Source organism: Ovis canadensis, chromosome 1, assembly GCF_042477335.2.
Source record: "Ovis canadensis isolate MfBH-ARS-UI-01 breed Bighorn chromosome 1, ARS-UI_OviCan_v2, whole genome shotgun sequence".
Taxonomy (NCBI): domain Eukaryota; kingdom Metazoa; phylum Chordata; class Mammalia; order Artiodactyla; family Bovidae; genus Ovis; species Ovis canadensis.
The window spans coordinates 264,756,770-264,774,875 of NC_091245.1; the positions used below are offsets into that span (position 1 = coordinate 264,756,770).

General features: G+C 43.4%; 1 protein-coding gene across 6 annotated transcripts in view; it reads left to right on the plus strand.

Annotated features, from left to right (window-relative positions):
* MX2 (MX dynamin like GTPase 2) overlaps window positions 1-18,106 on the plus strand; it is a 39,402-nt gene that overhangs the window by 12,090 nt on the left and 9,206 nt on the right. For all 6 annotated transcript variants that reach the window (XM_069581292.1, XM_069581282.1, XM_069581249.1 and 3 more), the window contains 6 exons: window positions 1,540-1,694; window positions 3,044-3,182; window positions 5,404-5,602; window positions 12,583-12,661; window positions 16,729-16,851; window positions 17,072-17,213. In XM_069581292.1, the coding sequence (XP_069437393.1) occupies window positions 1,540-1,694; window positions 3,044-3,182; window positions 5,404-5,602; window positions 12,583-12,661; window positions 16,729-16,851; window positions 17,072-17,213 (837 nt within the window). The remainder of the gene's footprint in view (window positions 1-1,539; window positions 1,695-3,043; window positions 3,183-5,403; window positions 5,603-12,582; window positions 12,662-16,728; window positions 16,852-17,071; window positions 17,214-18,106) is intronic.

Consider the following 18,106-nt stretch of genomic DNA (forward strand, 5'->3'; position numbering starts at 1 on the left):
GTCTTTTCAAATGAGTCAGCTCTTCACATCAGGTGGCCAAAGGATTTCAGTTTCAGCTTCAACATCAGTCCTTCCAATGACCACCCAGAACTGATCTCCTTTAGGATGGACTGGTTGGATCTCCTTGCAGTCTCCAAGCGACTCTTGAGAGTCTTCTCCAACACCACAGTTCAAAAGCATCAATTCTTTGCCGCTCAGCCTTCTTTATCCCAAGTATACCCCAGCCAAAATGTGCACCCAAAGTCAGCTTCTAGAATCTCTATAGCAGCACTATTGTGATTCCCAGATGGTGCTGGTGGTAAAAGAATCTGCCTGCCAATGCAGGAGACATAATAGATTCAGTTCCTGGGTCGGGATGATCCTCTGGAGGAGAGCACAGCAACCCGCTCCAGCACTCTTGCTTGGAAAATCCCATGGACAAAGGAGCCTGGCAGGCTCCAGTCCATAGAATCGCAAAGAGTCAGACATGACTGAGTGACTTAGCAAGCAAGCAACTATGATTACCCACCCCCCCCGCCCCCCAGCCCCAACCTCCAACACCCCACAGACTGGATCAAGACACAGAATGGCAATGAAAAGGAACAGCCCTCAGCCACAAAGCACCAGTATAAGGTATTCACACAAATGAAATGTTGAGCTGAGGAAGCGGGACCAAGAGAGGGCTTCCCCAAGGGGCTCAGCGATGAAGAATCCACCTGCAATGCAGGAGCCACAGGAGACTCTGGTTTGATCCCTGGGTTGGTAAGATCCCCTGGAGGAGGGCATGGCAACCCACTCCAGTAGTCTTGCCTGGAGAATCTCACAGATAGAGGAGCCTTGCAACGTACAGTCTATGGGGTCGCAAAGAGTCAGACATGACTGAGTGACTTAGCACACAGGCGCACATGCGTGACACCTAGAGAAGACACAGTTTTCGATTCCTTTTTTAATTAGGTGGGACCACAGGAACATGCTCTTCTTGTAGGTCAAAAGTGGTTATCTATCAGCAAATTCACTTAGCTCAGCCAAGTATAAGTACAAAAATGGGCAAAAGAGTAGATGCTGGTAAAGCTTAAGATAAGCGCTGCTTTACGCAAGGGCTAGTGATCCACAGGGAGAGAGGGGCTTTAGCAGGGTAGGGGGGCTGACCATGTTCTGCTTCTAGATATGTGTTTCTGTGACACCAATGGGTCCCGCCTGTGAAACTCACCAAGCCACAGGCTTAAGACAAGGGGTGCTTTCCTGTATGTATGTTTCACTTCAATACAGAGTTACAAAATCATAGCTTAAGTAGTGACTGGGACTGATAGCTGAAGCAGGAAACGTTTACAAAGTAGCCTGGTTGCCATCATTCTCCCACTTCCTAATTCCTAAAGAATTAGGCAATTCATCAGGGCTGTGCTTAAATTGCCTCCCTGTTTCTCACCCTAGGACTGTCCCCTGATACAGGTGAGACACATAAATAGATGAGGCACATAAATCTGCCCACAGATTCCACTGCTTTTGCCTGGTTGGGTTCTTCATCTGGACTCAGGTTTTCTCCTCTCTTGGTTTCCACAGCCCAGAACATCATAGCTGGGAATGGAGTTGGCATCAGCCATGAGCTCATTAATCTGGAGGTCACCTCCCCTGAGGTCCCAGATCTGACCCTCATTGACCTTCCCGGCATCACCAGAGTGGCTGTGGAAAACCAGCCACAAGACATCGGACTGCAGGTGAGCCTCTCTGCAACTTGGGAGTGGGCCCCACACTCAGCAGGGGGCACTTCTGAGGTCTCTGCCGGCAGCCCCCAGGGCTCTGGTGCACCTTCCCAGCCTGTACTCTGGGTAGGTGGGGAGGAGACTGCAGAGGAAAGTCTAGGGCTGGGGCCTCACACTTGGGTTCTGACAAGAGCCCGGCAGTCATGGAAACAGGCAAAGCTGACTCCGTAGGCCTGGAGGTGTATAATGCACACCCTGCCCAATGCTGTCCTGTGGGAATATGGACCCAGTGTTACCACTATCCTAATATTTAAAAGAAGCCAGACATTGGAGTTTTACATGGGATCTGCCGATTTTAGCCACAAGTTTTTAAAATAATACCACATAAGTCAATCAGGACACAGCTTGTGATCTCTGGCTAGGGACAAGAAGGCTGGTACAGTGGAGGCATGAGAACCGCAGAGCAGCTCTGACTGATACAAACCAACAGCTGCTGAGCCTGGGGCTTCTTTACCAAAGACCTTCCCACTTAAGGTTGCCTGAGAACAGTCATCACAGGAATGCCGGAATCACACCTGATCTCTGGCTGGGTCCACCCTGAGACCAGCCTTGTCAAGCCTTGCTGAGACAGCTCACATGGAGGCCAAGGAGGCAAGGATGGTCTCAGAATCAGGGTTGTTGTCCAGGGTGTAAAGGGACGGGGCAGGGGAGAGGGAGAAGATGAAAGCCTCGTCCCCTGAGACTGAGGTCACAGCTGCCCTCTTGCCTTTTCCAAGGAGGGGGCGGGGCACTGCCAGTGTTGGGAACCCAATTACAGCCCAACTAAGACCATGGCAGTCCCTCTTGGATGAGTCTCTGCTGGCCCCATTGTCTTAGGCACTTGATTACTCTTTTCTCCTCAACATCCAGATCACCATTCTCTGTCTCTGGGAGCCTTGTAATTAGGTCATTCCCCTTCCTGAGTTAAAGGACTCATTCCACACTTCTTACCCTGCTTCACTCAGCAAATGTGTGGGATTTCCCAGGGCATGACAAAAATGCTTGCCTGGGGTTAGAGCATGCCTCTTCCTCCTGCCGTCAGCTCAGAAGCATCCCAGGGAAGATCTGTCAAGGAAAGAGGGGTCTCATCTGACCACGGGAATCAGGGAGCCTTTGGGAAAGAAGAAATACCAGTGATGAGCTCTGGAGGATAAGCAGGACGTCAACAGAGAGCTCAGTGAGGGCAGCTGGTCAGACATTCTAGAGGAAGGGCGTAGGATAATCCAAAGCTCAGAAGTGTGAAAACTGGATGGTGCTCTGGGATGACCAGCTGTGCTCTTGGGTGACCAGATATGTGCTCTTCCTTTGTGACTCCCTGGCATCAGATCAAGGCACTCATCAAAATGTACATACAGAGGCAGGAGACCATCAACTTGGTGGTAGTCCCCTGCAATGTGGACATCGCCACCACGGAGGCGCTGAGCATGGCCCAGGAGGTGGACCCCGATGGAGACAGGACCATAGGTAAGAAGAAAGCACCGACAGGAAGCTGGGGGAGACCCCTCAGATATTTAGAAGGTCCTGGATGTAATAGCCCTGTTAGAGGCGCCCACATCCTGCATCAAATACGAGCTCTGTTCCCAGGGAAACTCCGTGGGCTCAGGGTGCAGTTGCACACAGCAGATGGGCCACCCTCACTCATGGTCAGGGCTAGATGTATGGCCAATATCTGGAGGTTCTTTGCCTCCTTCCTATTGTCCCTTATTTGCATTCTCAACCTATTTTGGATAGGGGGAAAGAGATGCCTTATTTTGTCTCCCACAATGGTCCAGAAAGGAGGAAAAGACTGGCCCATCAACTGTGCAAGTCCAGAGGAAAAATTCTTGTGAGCCTTTGGTTCATGGAAAAGATCTCACCAGGGCATGTATGAACATATTCAGGGAATACACTTCCAGGTTTACACTGGAGCACAGGTGTCTACAGAGTTTATATTCAAGTAGAACTCTTCCTTGGGGAGATGGGTTCTCTTAAATTCCTTTATTAAAAATGTCCCCCACAGAAGGCATTATAGGGGATTTGGTTTAAGAGCACAGATTGCCTGGGTTTCAATCCTTGCTTTACAACTTACTGGCTACATATCCTGGGGTGAATGAGAGCTACTATTTTAAAAACTCTAATTTTATTACTTAATATCACTTCTCTCCAATCACTTCACTTACCCATCGAATTTACCTTCCTGAAAGTGTGCCAGTCATTTTCTTTGACTAAATGGATACCCAGTATATTACTGCCTTTTCCACTTTTTTTTCCAACAAATACCCAGGTTTCCAGTAAGGATAAAAATAACAGTAGGGGAATACAACTTGAGTTTAATGTGTTATTATATGCCAGACTAGACTTGTACCCTGTTACCTGCTGACTTCTACAGGCGTCTAGAACACACTGAACCAGAGAAAAAACTCAGGTTTGGGGTCATCCACTATTATGCAATCGTAAGTCATTAGGGATGTCTCATTAATGACCACAGAAGATAGTTTCATCTGTTAAGTAGATAGATCTACTTGGATATCAATATCTTTATAGAAATTAAGTAATACTTCTTACTAGTAGTTTTCTGTTCTTCTCATGGGGCTTCCTAGGTGGCTCAGTGGCAAAAAAATAAATTTAAAAAAAATCTGCCTGCCAGTGCAGAAGACACAAGAGACATGGGTTTGATCCCTCGGTGGGGAAGATTCCCTGAAGAAGGGAATGGCTACCCACTCCAGCATTCATTAGCCACAAACTCTGATAATCTGTAAGCTTTCACTAAATATTAAGTATTATTGTGGTAAATTCAGTTAAGTACTATACACATACAGTATACACAAAAAGGTCTTAGTATATTCCAAACAGCCTTATAACATTGTGCAAATTTCCCATGCATTCAAGGTTAAGTATAGAAATAGAGAAAAGTATGCTAAGCTTAAAAAAGAAATGGAATATACACTCAAGTACACAGCAGCCAAAAGGTGGAAGCAAACCCAGCATCCATCAAGAACACAGTCACTTGGAATTCAAAGCCTTCAGTCCAGTGTGAGCGACAGGAGTAAGAGCAGGAGAGTGGGAGAGGAAGGCAGGGAGGATCTCAAAGGAGGTACCGCTACAGGGGCAGAGTGAGTCTGTGACAGGAGACCCTAGAGAGTCACAGACCCTCCGTACAGTAGGGAATGATGTGCTTTTGGAGACATGGTGACGGAGTGAGTTGGTTCTGATGATGCACGCTGCCTTAGTGTCGGGGACTCAGCGGGCACCCGAGAGACATTTTTAAATAAATTACACAAGGCAGTCAATGAGTTGAGTGACTGGATGAGCAAATACAAATACATAAGAGGAATTACAATGGAATGAAAGAATGAGCTGAGAGGCACTGGGCAGAAAAGGCTCTTGGTCATAACAGTCTTGATAAAGAAGAAGAAAGTTGGAGGCATCATAATTCCTGGTGTCAAGTATATTACAAAGCGACTGTGATTAAAACAGTATGGTGCTAGCAAAAGGAGACATATAGATCTGCATGACAGAATAGCAAGCCCAGAAATAAATTCATGTCTGTACAGTTAGCTGATTTGGGACCAAAGTGGTAAGAATATACAATGGGAAAATGATACTCTGCTGGGCTTGGCCAAAAAAGACCCCATAGCCTAGCAGTGTTCAATGTATTTGAAGATAAAATTGACCTTTCCATTGCCCTCCTCTAATTATCTCACAGGGATCCTGACCAAACCAGACCTGGTGGACAAGGGCACCGAGAAAGGTGTCCTGAAGGTCATGCAGAACCTCACCTATCATCTCAAGAAGGGGTATATGATCGTGAAGTGCCGGGGCCAGCAAGATATCACCAACAAGCTGAGCTTGGCAGAGGCAACCAGGAAAGAAGTAATGTTCTTTCAGACACATCCGTATTTCAGGTAAGACTCTTTATGACAGCCTTGGACTCCATGGAAACCAGCCCTGCCTACCAGAACTGGCCAAGATGATCACCATATTTAAAAATTATACAATTAACATCAGTTCAGTTCAGTCTCTCAGTCATGGCCGACTCTTTGTGATCCCATGGACTGCAGCACGCCAGGCCTCCCTGTCCATCAATAACTCCTGGAGTTTACTCAAACTCATGTCCATTGAGTCAGTGATGCCATCCAACCATCTCATCCTCTGTCGACCCCTTCTCCTTCTGCCTTCAATCTTTCCCAGCATCAGGGTCTTTTTAAATGAGTTAGCTCTTCACATCAGGTGGCCAAAGTATTGGAGTTTCAGCTTCAACATCAGTCCCTCCAGTGAACATTCAGGACTGATCTCCTTTAGGATGGACTGGTTGGATCTCCTTGATGTCCAAGGGACTCTCAAGAGTCTTCTCCAACACCACAGTTCAAAAGCATCAGTTCTTTGGCACTCAGCTTTCTTTATGGTCCAACTCTCACAGCCATACATGACCTACTGGAAAAACCATAGCTTTGACTAGATGGATCTTTGTCGGCAAAGTATTGTCTCTGCTTTTTATTATGCTGTCTAGGTTGGTCATAACTTTTCTTCCAAGGAGCAAATGTCTTTTAATTTCATGGCTGCAGTCACCATCTGCAGTGATTTTGGAGCCCCCAAAAATAAAGTCTGTCACTGTTTCCACTGTTTCCCCGTCTATTTGCCATGGAGTGATGAGACTGGATGCCATGATTTTAGTTTTCTGAATATTGAACATTAAGCCAACGTTTTCACTCTCCTCTTTCACTTTCATCAAGAGGCTCTTTAGTTCTTTGCTTTCTGCCATAAGGGTGGTGTCATCTGCATATCTAAGGTTATGGATATTTCTCCCGCAATCTTGATCCTAGCCTGTGCTTCATACAGCCCAGCGTTTCTCATGATGTACTCTGCATAGAAGTTAAATAAGCAGGGTGACAATATACAGCCTTGACATACTCCTTTTCCTATTTGGAACCAGTCTGTTGTTCCATGTCCAGTTCTAACTGTTGCTTTCTGACCTGCATACAGATTTCTCAAGAGGCAGGTCAGGTGGTCTGGTATTTCCATCTCCTTCAGAATTTTCCAGTTTATTGTGTTCCACACAGTCAAAGGCTTTGGCATAGTCAATATAGCAGAAATAGATGTTTTTCTGGAACTCTCTTGTTTTTCAATGATCCAACAGATGTTGGCAATTTGATCTCTTGTTCCCCTGCCTTTTCTAAAACCAGCTTGAACATCTGCAAGTTCATGGTTCGCATACTGTTGAAGCCTGGCTTGGTGAATTTTGAGCATTACTTTACTAGCATGTGAGATGAGTGCAATTGTGCGGTAGTTTGAGACTTTCTTTGGCATTGCCTTTCTTTGCGATTGGAATGATAACTGATATTTCCAGTCCTGTGGCCACTGCTGAGTTTTCCAAATTTGCTGGCATATTGAGTGCAGCACTTTCACAGCATCATCTTTTAGAATTTGAAATAGCTCAACTGTAATTCCATCACCTCCACTAACTTTGTAGTGATGTTTCCTAAGGCCCACTTGACTTAACATTCTAAGATGTCCGGCTCTAGGTTAGTGATCACACCATCATGATTATCTGGGTCATGAAGATCTTTTTTGTACAGTTATTCCGTGTATTCTTGCCACCTCCTCTTAAATATCTTCTGCTTCTGTTAGGTCGATACCGTTTCTGTCCTTTATTGAGCCCATCTTTGCATGAAATGTTCCCTTGGTATCTCTAATTTTCTTGAAGAGATCTCTAGTGTTTCCCATTCTATTGTTTTCCTCTATTTCTTTGCACAGATCACTGAGGAAGGCTTTCTTTTCTCTCCTTGCTATTCTTTGGAACTCTGCATTCAAATGGGTATATCTTTCCTTTACTCCTTTGCTTTTAGCTTCTCTTCTTTTTCACAGCTATTTGTAAGGCCTCCTCAGACAGCCATTTTGCTTTTTTGCATTTCTTTTTCTTGGGGATGGTCTTGATCCCTGTTTGCTGTCACGAACCTCTGTCCATAGTTCTTCAGGCACTCTGTCAGATCTATTTCTCACTTCCACTGTATAATCATAAGGGATTTGATTTAAGTCATACCTGAATGGTCTAGTGGTTTTCTCTACTTTCTTCAATTTAAGTCTGAATTTGGTAATAAGGAGTTCATGATCTGAGCCACAGTCAGCTCCCAGTCTTGTTTTTGCTGACTGTATAGAGCTTCTCCATCTTTGGTTCCAAAGAATATAATCAATCTGATTTCAGTGTTTACCATCTGGTGATGTCCATGTGTAGTCTTCTCTTGTGTTGTTGAAAGAGGGTGTTTGCTCTTGTGTGTGTTCTCTTGGCAAAACTCTATTAGTCTTTGTCCTGCTTCATTCTGTACTCCAAGACCAAATTTGCCTGTTACTCCAGATGTTTCTTGACTTCCTACTTTTGCATTCCAGTCCCTTATAATGAAAATGACATCTCTTTTGGGTGTTAGTTCTAGAGGGTCTTGTTGATCTTCATAGAACCATTCAACTTCAGCTTCTTCAGCATTACTGGTTGGATTACTGTGATATTGAATGGTTTGCCTTGGAAACGAACAGAGATCATTCTGTCGTTTTTGAGATCGCATCCAAGTACTGAATTTCGGACTCTTTTGTTTACTATGATGGCTACTCCATTTCTTCTAAGGGATTCTTTCCCATGGTAGTAGATATAATGGTCATCTGAGTTAAATTCACCCATTCCAGTCCATTTCAATTCGCTGATTCCTAAAATGTCAACATTCACAATTAGCATAACCAACTGTTTTCATTAGTTTGGTATTAAATGCATTGGCTTATTTAAATCATTTTTTCTTGAATTCTGATGATGACATTGATTAAAAATTGAAGTCGTGTATTTCATAGGGCAAGGGTCCCCAACCCCCAGGCCATGGACCTTTGCAGGTCTGTGGGCTCTTAGGAACTGGGCCACATAGCAGGAGGTGACTGATGGGCAAGTGAGTGAAGCTTCATCTGTATTTACAACTGCTCCCCATTGCTTACGTTACCACCTAAACTCCATCTCCTGTCAGATCAACAGCAGCGTTAGGTTTTCATAGATGCACAAACTCTACTGTCAACTGCAGATGTGAAGGATCTCGGTTTCAAGATCCTTATGAGAATCATCCCAAAACCATTCCCCTCTGTGGAAAAATTGCCTTTCAGGAAACCAGTCCCTTGTGCCAAAACAGTTGGGGACCACTGTCCTAGGGCATAGCACACTTTGGTTTCCCAAAATGTTTTCCCTTGCTCTCTCTTTTGAGTCCCACAATATCTTGAAAGACATTGGGATTTTTTTCCATTGAACTGGATACTTTTTTCCTTTCCTTTTATTTAGGAACTTGCTGTTCCTAAACCATGGGGGAGAGGGTAATAAGATATAGTGGTCGCTCCTACTTTAAGGAGAGACTGTGGGAAATTGGTGAATTTTTGCAGGCCTGGTTTACTACTTATTCTGTGCCTTCAGGAGATGGCTCAACCCCTCTGAGCTTCTGCTTTTTCATCTGCTCAGAGAGTCCTGCTACTGCTTCATGGGATTAGGTTTAGGATTAAATAACATGCAGATGTTCTGGCTAGTACACCATAAATATCACCTTGGTTCCTTCTTTCTCTCTGCTCCGGCCCTGAATGAAAGAAATGGAAGGGTTTCCGAAGTATTGAGGGTTACAGCAGAGAAGACTGCCTCCAAGCAAAGAGAAGATTCTGTAACAATCACACACGTCGTTTTCAACCTTGAGCGAGCAACAGAATTTGTGGGTTATTGTTGTTCAGTAACTCAGTTGTGTCCAACTCAATGTAAGCCTGTGGATTATAGCATGCCAGTCTTCCCTGTCCTTCACTATCTCCCAGAGTTTGCTTAAAGTCATGTCCATTGAGTCGGTGATACCATCCAACAATCTCATCCTCTGTCATCCCCTTCTCCTTCTGCCCTCAATCTTTCCCACCATCAGGGTCTTTTCCAGTGAGTCAGCTGTTCATATCAGGTGGCCAAAGTATTGGAGCTTCAGTGTCAACATCAGTCCTTCCAATGAGTATTCAAGTTTGGTTTCCTTTAGGATTGACTAGTTTGATCTCCTTGCTGTCCAAGGGACTCTCAAGAGTCTTCTCCAGCATCACCATTTGAAAGCACCAATTCTTCAGTGCTCAGTCTTCCTTATGGTCCAACTCTCACATCCTTACATGACAACTGGAAAAACCACAGCTTTGACTTTACAGATCTTGTTGGCAAAGTGATGTCTCTGCTTTTTAATATGCTGTCTAGATTTGTCATAGTTTTTCTTTCAAGGACCAGTTTGTGGGAGAGTTTGTTAAAATTCAGCTAGCTGTGCCATCCCAGAGTTTCTGAGTTCTAAGGTAGGCCCCCAGACTTTCTAACAAGTTCCCAGACTTTCCTGGTGGCTCAGCAGGTACAGGATCCACCTGCAATGCTGAAGACTTGAGAGACTTGAGTTTGATCCCTGGGTCAGGGAAGTCCCCTGGAGGAGAAAAAATGGCAACCTACTCCAGTATTCTTGCCTAGAAATCCCATGGAACCGGGAGCCTGGCAAGCTACAATCCAAAGTGTCTCAAAGAGACACACGGCAGTGACCAAGCACAAGCACAACAGTTTCCCAGTTGAGGTCAATGTTGCTGGTCCTGGGACCACACTTTGAAAGCCACTGTTCAAGGTCTTTGGAAAAGTTAAGGCTTGGATGAAAAAGTGTGCTGAAGTGCTTGTTACTGAACATCTGTGCTTCAATCCTTGTGTGCCCACGTGCTGGGACTCAGCTCTTTTGCAGCAAAGATGCTCGCAGTAGCACTGGAAAAAATGATCCTACTGGGTGCTTCGTGAATTTATGTTAAAGGTGAACACCTTGCAGCCAGACCACCTGGTCTGTGACTCTGGGCAAGCTGCTTAACGTTCCTGTGCCTTTGCCTTTTGCTCTCTAAAACTGGTTGTTCAATGATTAAATATTTGTAAAGCCCTTAGAATGGAGTAGGCACTTAGCATGGACCATGTAAACATTTTTTAAATTTAATTTTATTATGGAAAGAACATTTAACATGAGGTTCACCCTCCTAACAAATATTTAAGTGCACAATGTGGTATTGTTAACTACAGGCACGATATTGTTCGGCAGCTCTCTAGAATGTGTTTATCTTTCGTAACAGAAACTTTTTGCCCTTTGATTAGCACTCTTCATTTCCTCCTCCCCACAACACCTGGCAACCACCATTCCACTCTCTGATTGCCTGAGTCTGACTGTTTTAGATAGAGCACATAAATGGAATCATGTAGTATTTGTCTTTCTGTGACAAATTTCACTTAGCATAACATTTTCAAGGTTAATTCATGTTGTCATATACTGCAAAATTTCCTTCTTGTGAAATGCTGAATTATATCCTTTTGCATGTATCTACAATTTTTAATCCATTTATCTTTCCATGAACATTGAGGTTGTTTCCACATCTTGGCTCTTGTGAACGGTGCTACAGTGAACAGAGGGGCCCTAATAAATCTGTGAGATCTTGATTTCAATTCTTTTGAGTAAATGCCCAGAAGTGGGATTGCTAGAGCCATTTTTAATTTTTTACAGTACTTCATTACTGCTTTCCATAGAGGCTGCATCATTTTGAGTTCCCATCAACAGTATACTAGTGTTTCAATTTCTCCACATCCTTGCCAACACTTGTCTTTTTTTTTTTTTAAATATCATCCTAACTGATATGATGTGATATTTAATTGTGGTTTTGATTTGCATTTCCCAGATAATTAGTGATGCTGATCATCTTTCCATGTGCCTTTTGGCCATTTTTATGTTTTCTTTTGAGGAAATCTCTATTTGAGTCTTTTAGCCCATGTTTACACTGGGTTATTAGGGTTTATTTGCTATTGAATTGTGGAGTTCCGTGCATATTTTGAAAATTAAGCCCTTTTCAGGTGCATGGTTTTGCAAATGTTCTCTCCCATTTTGTAGGTCGCCTTTTCCTTCGTCGATGGCTTGCTTGCAGTGCTGAAGGTTTTGGTCTGGCATCATCCTGCTAGTCTATTTTTGCTTTTGTTGCCCGTGCTTTTAGTGTCATATTCATGAAATCACTTCCAAGATCCATATGATGAAGATGTTCCCCTATGTTTTCTTCTAGGAGTTTTACAGTTTTGGGTTTTACATTAAAGCCTTTAATCAATTTTCAGTTGACTTTTGTGTCTAGCATAAGAAGAGGCTCCATTTTGCTGTGGATATCTAATTTTCCCAACACCATTTGTTGAAGAGGTTATCCTTTTCCTATTGTGTATTCTTGGCACTTTTGCAAAAATCAGTTAACTGTATATGCATGGATTTATTTCTGGGCTTACGATTCTGTCCCATAGGTCTATGCTGTTGCTGTTTAGTCACTAAGTCATGTCCGACTCTTTGCAACCTCATGGACTATAGTCTGCCAGGCTCCTCTGTCCATGGAATTTTCCAGACAAGAATGCTGGACTATATCTGTCTTTATTCTAGTACCATACTGCTTTAATTATAGTAGCTTTGCAATATAGTTTAAATCAGAAATATGATGTCTCTAGCTTTCTTCTTCTTTATCAAGACTGATACATCTAATCAGGGATAAATATTTGTAATAAGAAATAAAATACTACTTTGGGCAAGTCACTTAACCTCTATGAAATTGTATTGTTTTGCTTTTCCTGAAAAAATGACTTAGCACGTGAGTTTATTGGGGCACAAAAAGAAAAAAAAGTAACCTCTCTAGTACTAGACTTGCCCAGGTATGATCTTGCTCCTTAATTATCAACTGTCCTCATGTACCACCTGGCTCTTCTGATGGTGTGTGTCACTCCAAGGAACTAAGCTCATCTACCCACTTATAAGGTGCAGTACTGGAAAGTAAGCCTATGGGCCCTTCTCAAATTCATGTGTGCTCCGTCTTGTTTCAGAGTTCTTCTGGATGAAGGAAAGGCCACGGTGCCTCTTCTGGCAGAAAGACTTACCACCGAACTCATCTGGCACATCAATGTGAGTCAGTAGTTTAAGTTGCAAGCTATTAAAAAAAATGACAGCCTTGGGTACTTCCCTGGTAGTCCAGTGGTTAAGAGTTAACCTTCCAATGCAGGCGATACAGGTTCAATCTCTAGCTAAGATCCCACATGCCTTATGGCCAGTAAGCCAAAACATAAAAGAGAAGCAGTATTGTAACAAATTCAATAAAGACTTTAAAAATTATCCACATCAAAAGACAAATCTTAAAAAAGAAAATGACAGCCAGTCCAGGTCACTTTCTTAGTCATGGTTGACTAGGACACTCCAGTGAAATGTCCAAACCAGTAGATAAATAAGAACATTTTGAAAACCAAATCACTCCTGGTCAGAGGCTCACAAAAGAGCTTCTGAAACAGAAAAGCAATAACTGCATAGTGTTGAAATAAAGAGTTGAATCTGTCAATTTGGGGCAAGCAAAAAGAGAAGGAAAATGCTAACACCAGGTTAGCAGTGTAAAAAAGAGTGAATATCGAGTTAGCAAATTTTTAATAGTTTGAAATGGCAACCCACTCCAGTATTCTTGCCTGGAAAATCCCATGGACGGAGGAGCCCAGTAGGCTACAGTCCATGGGGTTGCAAAGAGTCAGATACGACTGAGAGACTTCACTTCTAACAATTCACAGTATAAAAATCACTTTCCTTTGAGACTTCCTGATGGAACACTGCACCTTCCAATGCAGGGGTGCAGGTTGGATCCCTGGTCAGGGAACTGAGGTCCCAAGTGCTTCGAGGCCAAAAATCCAAAGCATAATACAGAAGCAATCTTGTAACAAATTCAATAAAGACTTTAAAAGTGGTTCACCTCAACAAGTCTTTAAACAATAAATTAAAGATATAAATATAAAATATTTTCCTAGCTTCAAACTTTTAGGAAATAAATGTTCAGTTTTCAGTGATTCTCAAAATAAGAAAACCACAGACAAAGTTCTCATGATGTCATTGAAGGGGGACTCTGGCTTAGTGCTTATTGAGAAATAGAATATTTATAGCCATCACCATCACCACTGTGGGCTCCAGGACTGGGCACCAGCCACTGCATCTGCACACCCCCATCAAGAGGATGACTTGAGAATTGGGCCATAAAGAAGGCTGAGCACCAAAGAATTGATGCTTTCAAATTGTGGTGCTGGAGAAGACTCTTGAGAGTCCATTGGACAGCAAGGAGAGCAAATCAGTCAATCCTAAAGGAAATCAAACCTGAATATTCATTGGAAGGACTGAGGCTGAAGCTGAAGCTCCAATACTTTGGCCATCTGATGTGAAGGGCCACCTCATTGGAAAAGACCCTGGTGCTGGAAAAGATTGAAGGCAAGAAGAGAAGGGGGAGACAGAGGATGAGATGGTTGGATAGCATCACTGACTCAATGGACATGAGTTTGAGCAAACTCCGGGAGATAGTGCAGAACAGGGAGGCCTGGCATGCTGCAGTCTGGGCAGTTGCAAAGAGTCGGACACAACTTATAGAGTGAAGAACAACAAATCAAGAGGATAATGGCCAGAAATAATGGAAAGACGTGGCAGGTGTCCATACTGAAAATAGTCCTCCTATTAAAAATATTAAACCCACGCAAGCTACTCAAGGACCTTTCACATCAAAATAGCCCTCTGAGACCACAGTAGATAATCATTTCTCCTAAACTCTCTGAGTAAGAGAAATACAAGTAAAATGAAGATGCAGAAGAGCAACTCTCAATTAAAAGGCCAAGAGAATGCCCCTGAAAGAACAATGAAACAGGCTTGTTTAGTCTGATGGATGCCGAGTTCAAAAGGGAGAGAATGAAAATACTGGAGGAATTAAGAAAGGCTATGGATAGAAATGCAGGTTACTGTAAAAAAGGAACTAAAAACTATAAAGAGGAGCAAAAAATAAAATTCATTTGCCAAGATGAAAGCTGATCTAAAGACAATAAATAGCAGAATGAATAATGAAGAAGGATAAACAAGTGATCTGGAAGATAGAATAATGGAAATCACTCAGTCAGAACAATAGAGAGAAAGCCAAATGATAAATGGAATATTTGTCATGCTTGCCTGAACCATTGTACATGAGAAGATGAACCTTGAGAACAGAGGTGGAACCTAGGGGCTGGATCCCAGTCCGTGCTAAATTGCATGTTGCATAGAAACAATACATTCTTTTGAACCAAAAAATGCATACTCAAAATATTTGTTTGTAGAGGGGCAGCATTTCTCAAACTGTGTTTGGTGCTTGTGGTAAAGAACGTGCTTGCCAATGCAGGAGACAGATGTAAGAAATGTGGGGTAGATCCCCGGGTTGGGAAGATTGCCTGGAGGAGGGCACAGCAACCCACTCCAGTATTCTTGCCTGGAGAATTTTTGCCTAACACACAGTTAGGGAAAAATGTTACCTAGAAAATTTTTTTTAATTCATATTCCTGGGCCCTGGCTGAGCTTCTGAGTCAGTAGGTCTGGGGTAGGGCCCATGAATTTGTTTTTCTCAGGTGATCTTTGGAAACATACTTGGAGAAATACTGATTCTGGTAAAATCCCTTCAGTTTGCAGCAGAGAATTCTAAAAGATATAACCCTGTCTAAAAACTATGCTGCTAGTACTAAATCACTTCAGTCATGTCCGACTCTTGGCGACCCTATGAACTTGTAGCCTAGCAGGTTCTTCTCTCCATGGGATTCTCCAGGTAAGAATACTGGAGTGGGTTGCTGTGCCCTCCTCCAGGGGATCTTCCCAACCCAGGGATCTAACTCACATTTCTTACGTCTGTCTCCTGCATTGGCAAAGCAGTTTCTTTACCACTAGTACCACTGGGGAAGCCCGTCTAAAAGCTATATCTCCTATCTAATTGAGAAAAAGCATCTTTCTTTTAAAAAGATGTTATATTTTGATAATTTTTTTCATAACAGTTCTCAACATTTAAATATTGCACTTTAAATTTTGAATTTCAGTTTTGTACTATTTTCAATTAATCTTTAAAATTTATATCAAAACACAATGGTGATCATTTGAAATATCAGGAAAAAGATTAATACATTTCTGCCTACAGATACAAACTGTCCAAAGAGAGAGAGGATGAGACCTTATCAACTTCTTGGTACGCTACTCCACAAACTTCCTCTAAATCCCAATAGCTCATTCTGCCTGGCTGACTACGCTAACGTCCTTCACTCAGATATCTTTACCTGCAGTTTTTACCTGCTCGGGCTGTAAAGGTGTGAGCAGCTGTGAAGTGAAGTCTGCTGCTTACCACCTCAGTGATGATATCAGTTCGTCTCTCTGAGCCTTTTCCTCTCTTGTGAAAAACAGGCAACAAAGTCATGTGCTTTGTACCACAGCGCCAGGCTTCACTAAGATGTAAAGGACTTGGAATGATGCTCAACCCAAAAACAACCCTCCTCGGTACCCCTCTCCATCGTTCCTGCTCCTCCACTTTGTTAAATCGTCATCAGCAACACGGACTGCTTTGGACTTTTGCCAGCCGACACTGACACAAAGGCATAACCTCTTCCAAAGCACCATTTATCAGTTTATAACACTCAAATGTTATAGGGAACATTTCATTAAAGAAACCTTCCATTATGTTCAAAGGTACTTGTTATCTCAACGAAAGCTCTGAGTCAAACAAACAAAAAAACCCAAACTGGTCACCACCGGATTCCCTCCCAACTCTGGTCACATGACGGGAACTGCAGAATTCTCAACACCAGATCATTCAAACATTGCATCCCAAGTCCTCCTTGAGTTCTTAGCAGGAATTGCGCTCAACAAGGGTCACAGGATAATCGAAACTGAATGCTTTCAAGTGGGACTCTGCCCATACACCTAAGATACCTGTCAGCTAATTTCAGCAGGCGGCAGCATTTTGTTGTTTGCTCTTATTTAGTTCAGGGAAGATCCCCTGGAGAAGGAAATGGCAATACTGTCCAGTATTCTTGCCTGGGAAATCCCAGAGACGCCTGGCGGGCTATAGTGCCTGGGGTCTCAAAAGAGTCAGATAGGACTTAGCGACTTAAAAACAAAAAAAGTTCATCAAGCTGTAGCCTTTCATTGCTTGCTCTTATTTTGTTCAGAAATCGCTCCCCTTGTTAGAAAACCAAATAAAAGAGAAACACCAGAGGGCGACAGAGGAGCTGCAGCAGTACGGGGATGACATTCCCAGCGATGAAGGGGATAAAATGTTCTTCCTCATCGAGGTGAGGATTACCCAGGACTCCCCGTTGCCCTGCCCTCCTCGTTTCTCATGCGGTGGCTGGTGTGGGGAAGGGGTTGGGGGTAGAGGGTGTATGAGGTGGCTGATGGGTCATCTCACCCCCTTGGAGCCCCAGCCCCCACACCACCATGCACAGCTGATCCAGATCCCTGCTCTTTAATATAATTACAGCACAGATTGATGATTTTATCTCATCTTTTCAGAAAATTAAGGTATTTAATGAGGACATTGAAAAGTTAATAGAAGGAGAAGAAATCGTAATAGAGACAGAGTCTCGCTTATGTAACAGAATCAGAGAGGAGTTTACAAGATGGGTACTCATACTTACCACCAACATCGAAAAAGGTAAGTCCTGGGACAGGGCTTCTCCAAAAGCAGCATCACGTTTGCCAAGACCAGAAGCTACTTCTGGCACATAAAACTTGTGCGAAGAGCCAACTGTGCCCACACTAGGGACCTCTCAGTATCTATAACAGCTTCCTGGCCATTCTTGTGGAGCACGGCCTTCGCCAATTCAATAGTAGACCATTCCACCCACCTACTTCCAACTACCTCCTTGCTTCTGTGTTTTGAGGCTCAGCAGTTTCACTTACCCTGTCTCTTTCCTCCTCTTTACCCCCAATCCAAATCAGAAAGGTCTATGCTTTGACAACAGACTCCTTACTTCTTCTGGCAGAGTTCCAACTTCTATCTGCTCCAGCCCAAAGGCCAATAGGGTGTGTGCCCGTGTGGCGTTGCAGCGTGTATATGTGTGTGTATCTTTGCTTTGACACTTTAAAATACATATTTATTTATTATTTTTGGCAGCACTGGGCCTTCATTGCTGCACATAAGCTTTCTCTAGTTGCAGAGCTGGGGCTTCTTTTGTTGTGGAGTACAGACACTAGGACACTCGGGCTTCAGTAATTGCTGCGTGTGGGCTCAGCAGTTGTGACTCGTGGGCCCTAGGGCATGGGCTCAGTGGTTGTGGTGCATGGGCTTAGTTGCCTTGCAGCATGTGGGATCTACCTGGACCAAGGATCGAACTAGTGTCCCCTGCATTGCAAGGTGGATTCTTAACCACTGACCCACCGAGGAAGCTCTGTTTTAACACTGAATAAAAGCAGCACTATTCCTTCCATGTTAAGAGCCTTCCAGCTATATGTAGTCTTAGAAGAAGAGCTGTAAGGGCCACAAGAATTTTTTGTTTCTATTTTCATTTAATCAGATTTTTTTTTTCCTACCAATTATAAACACTC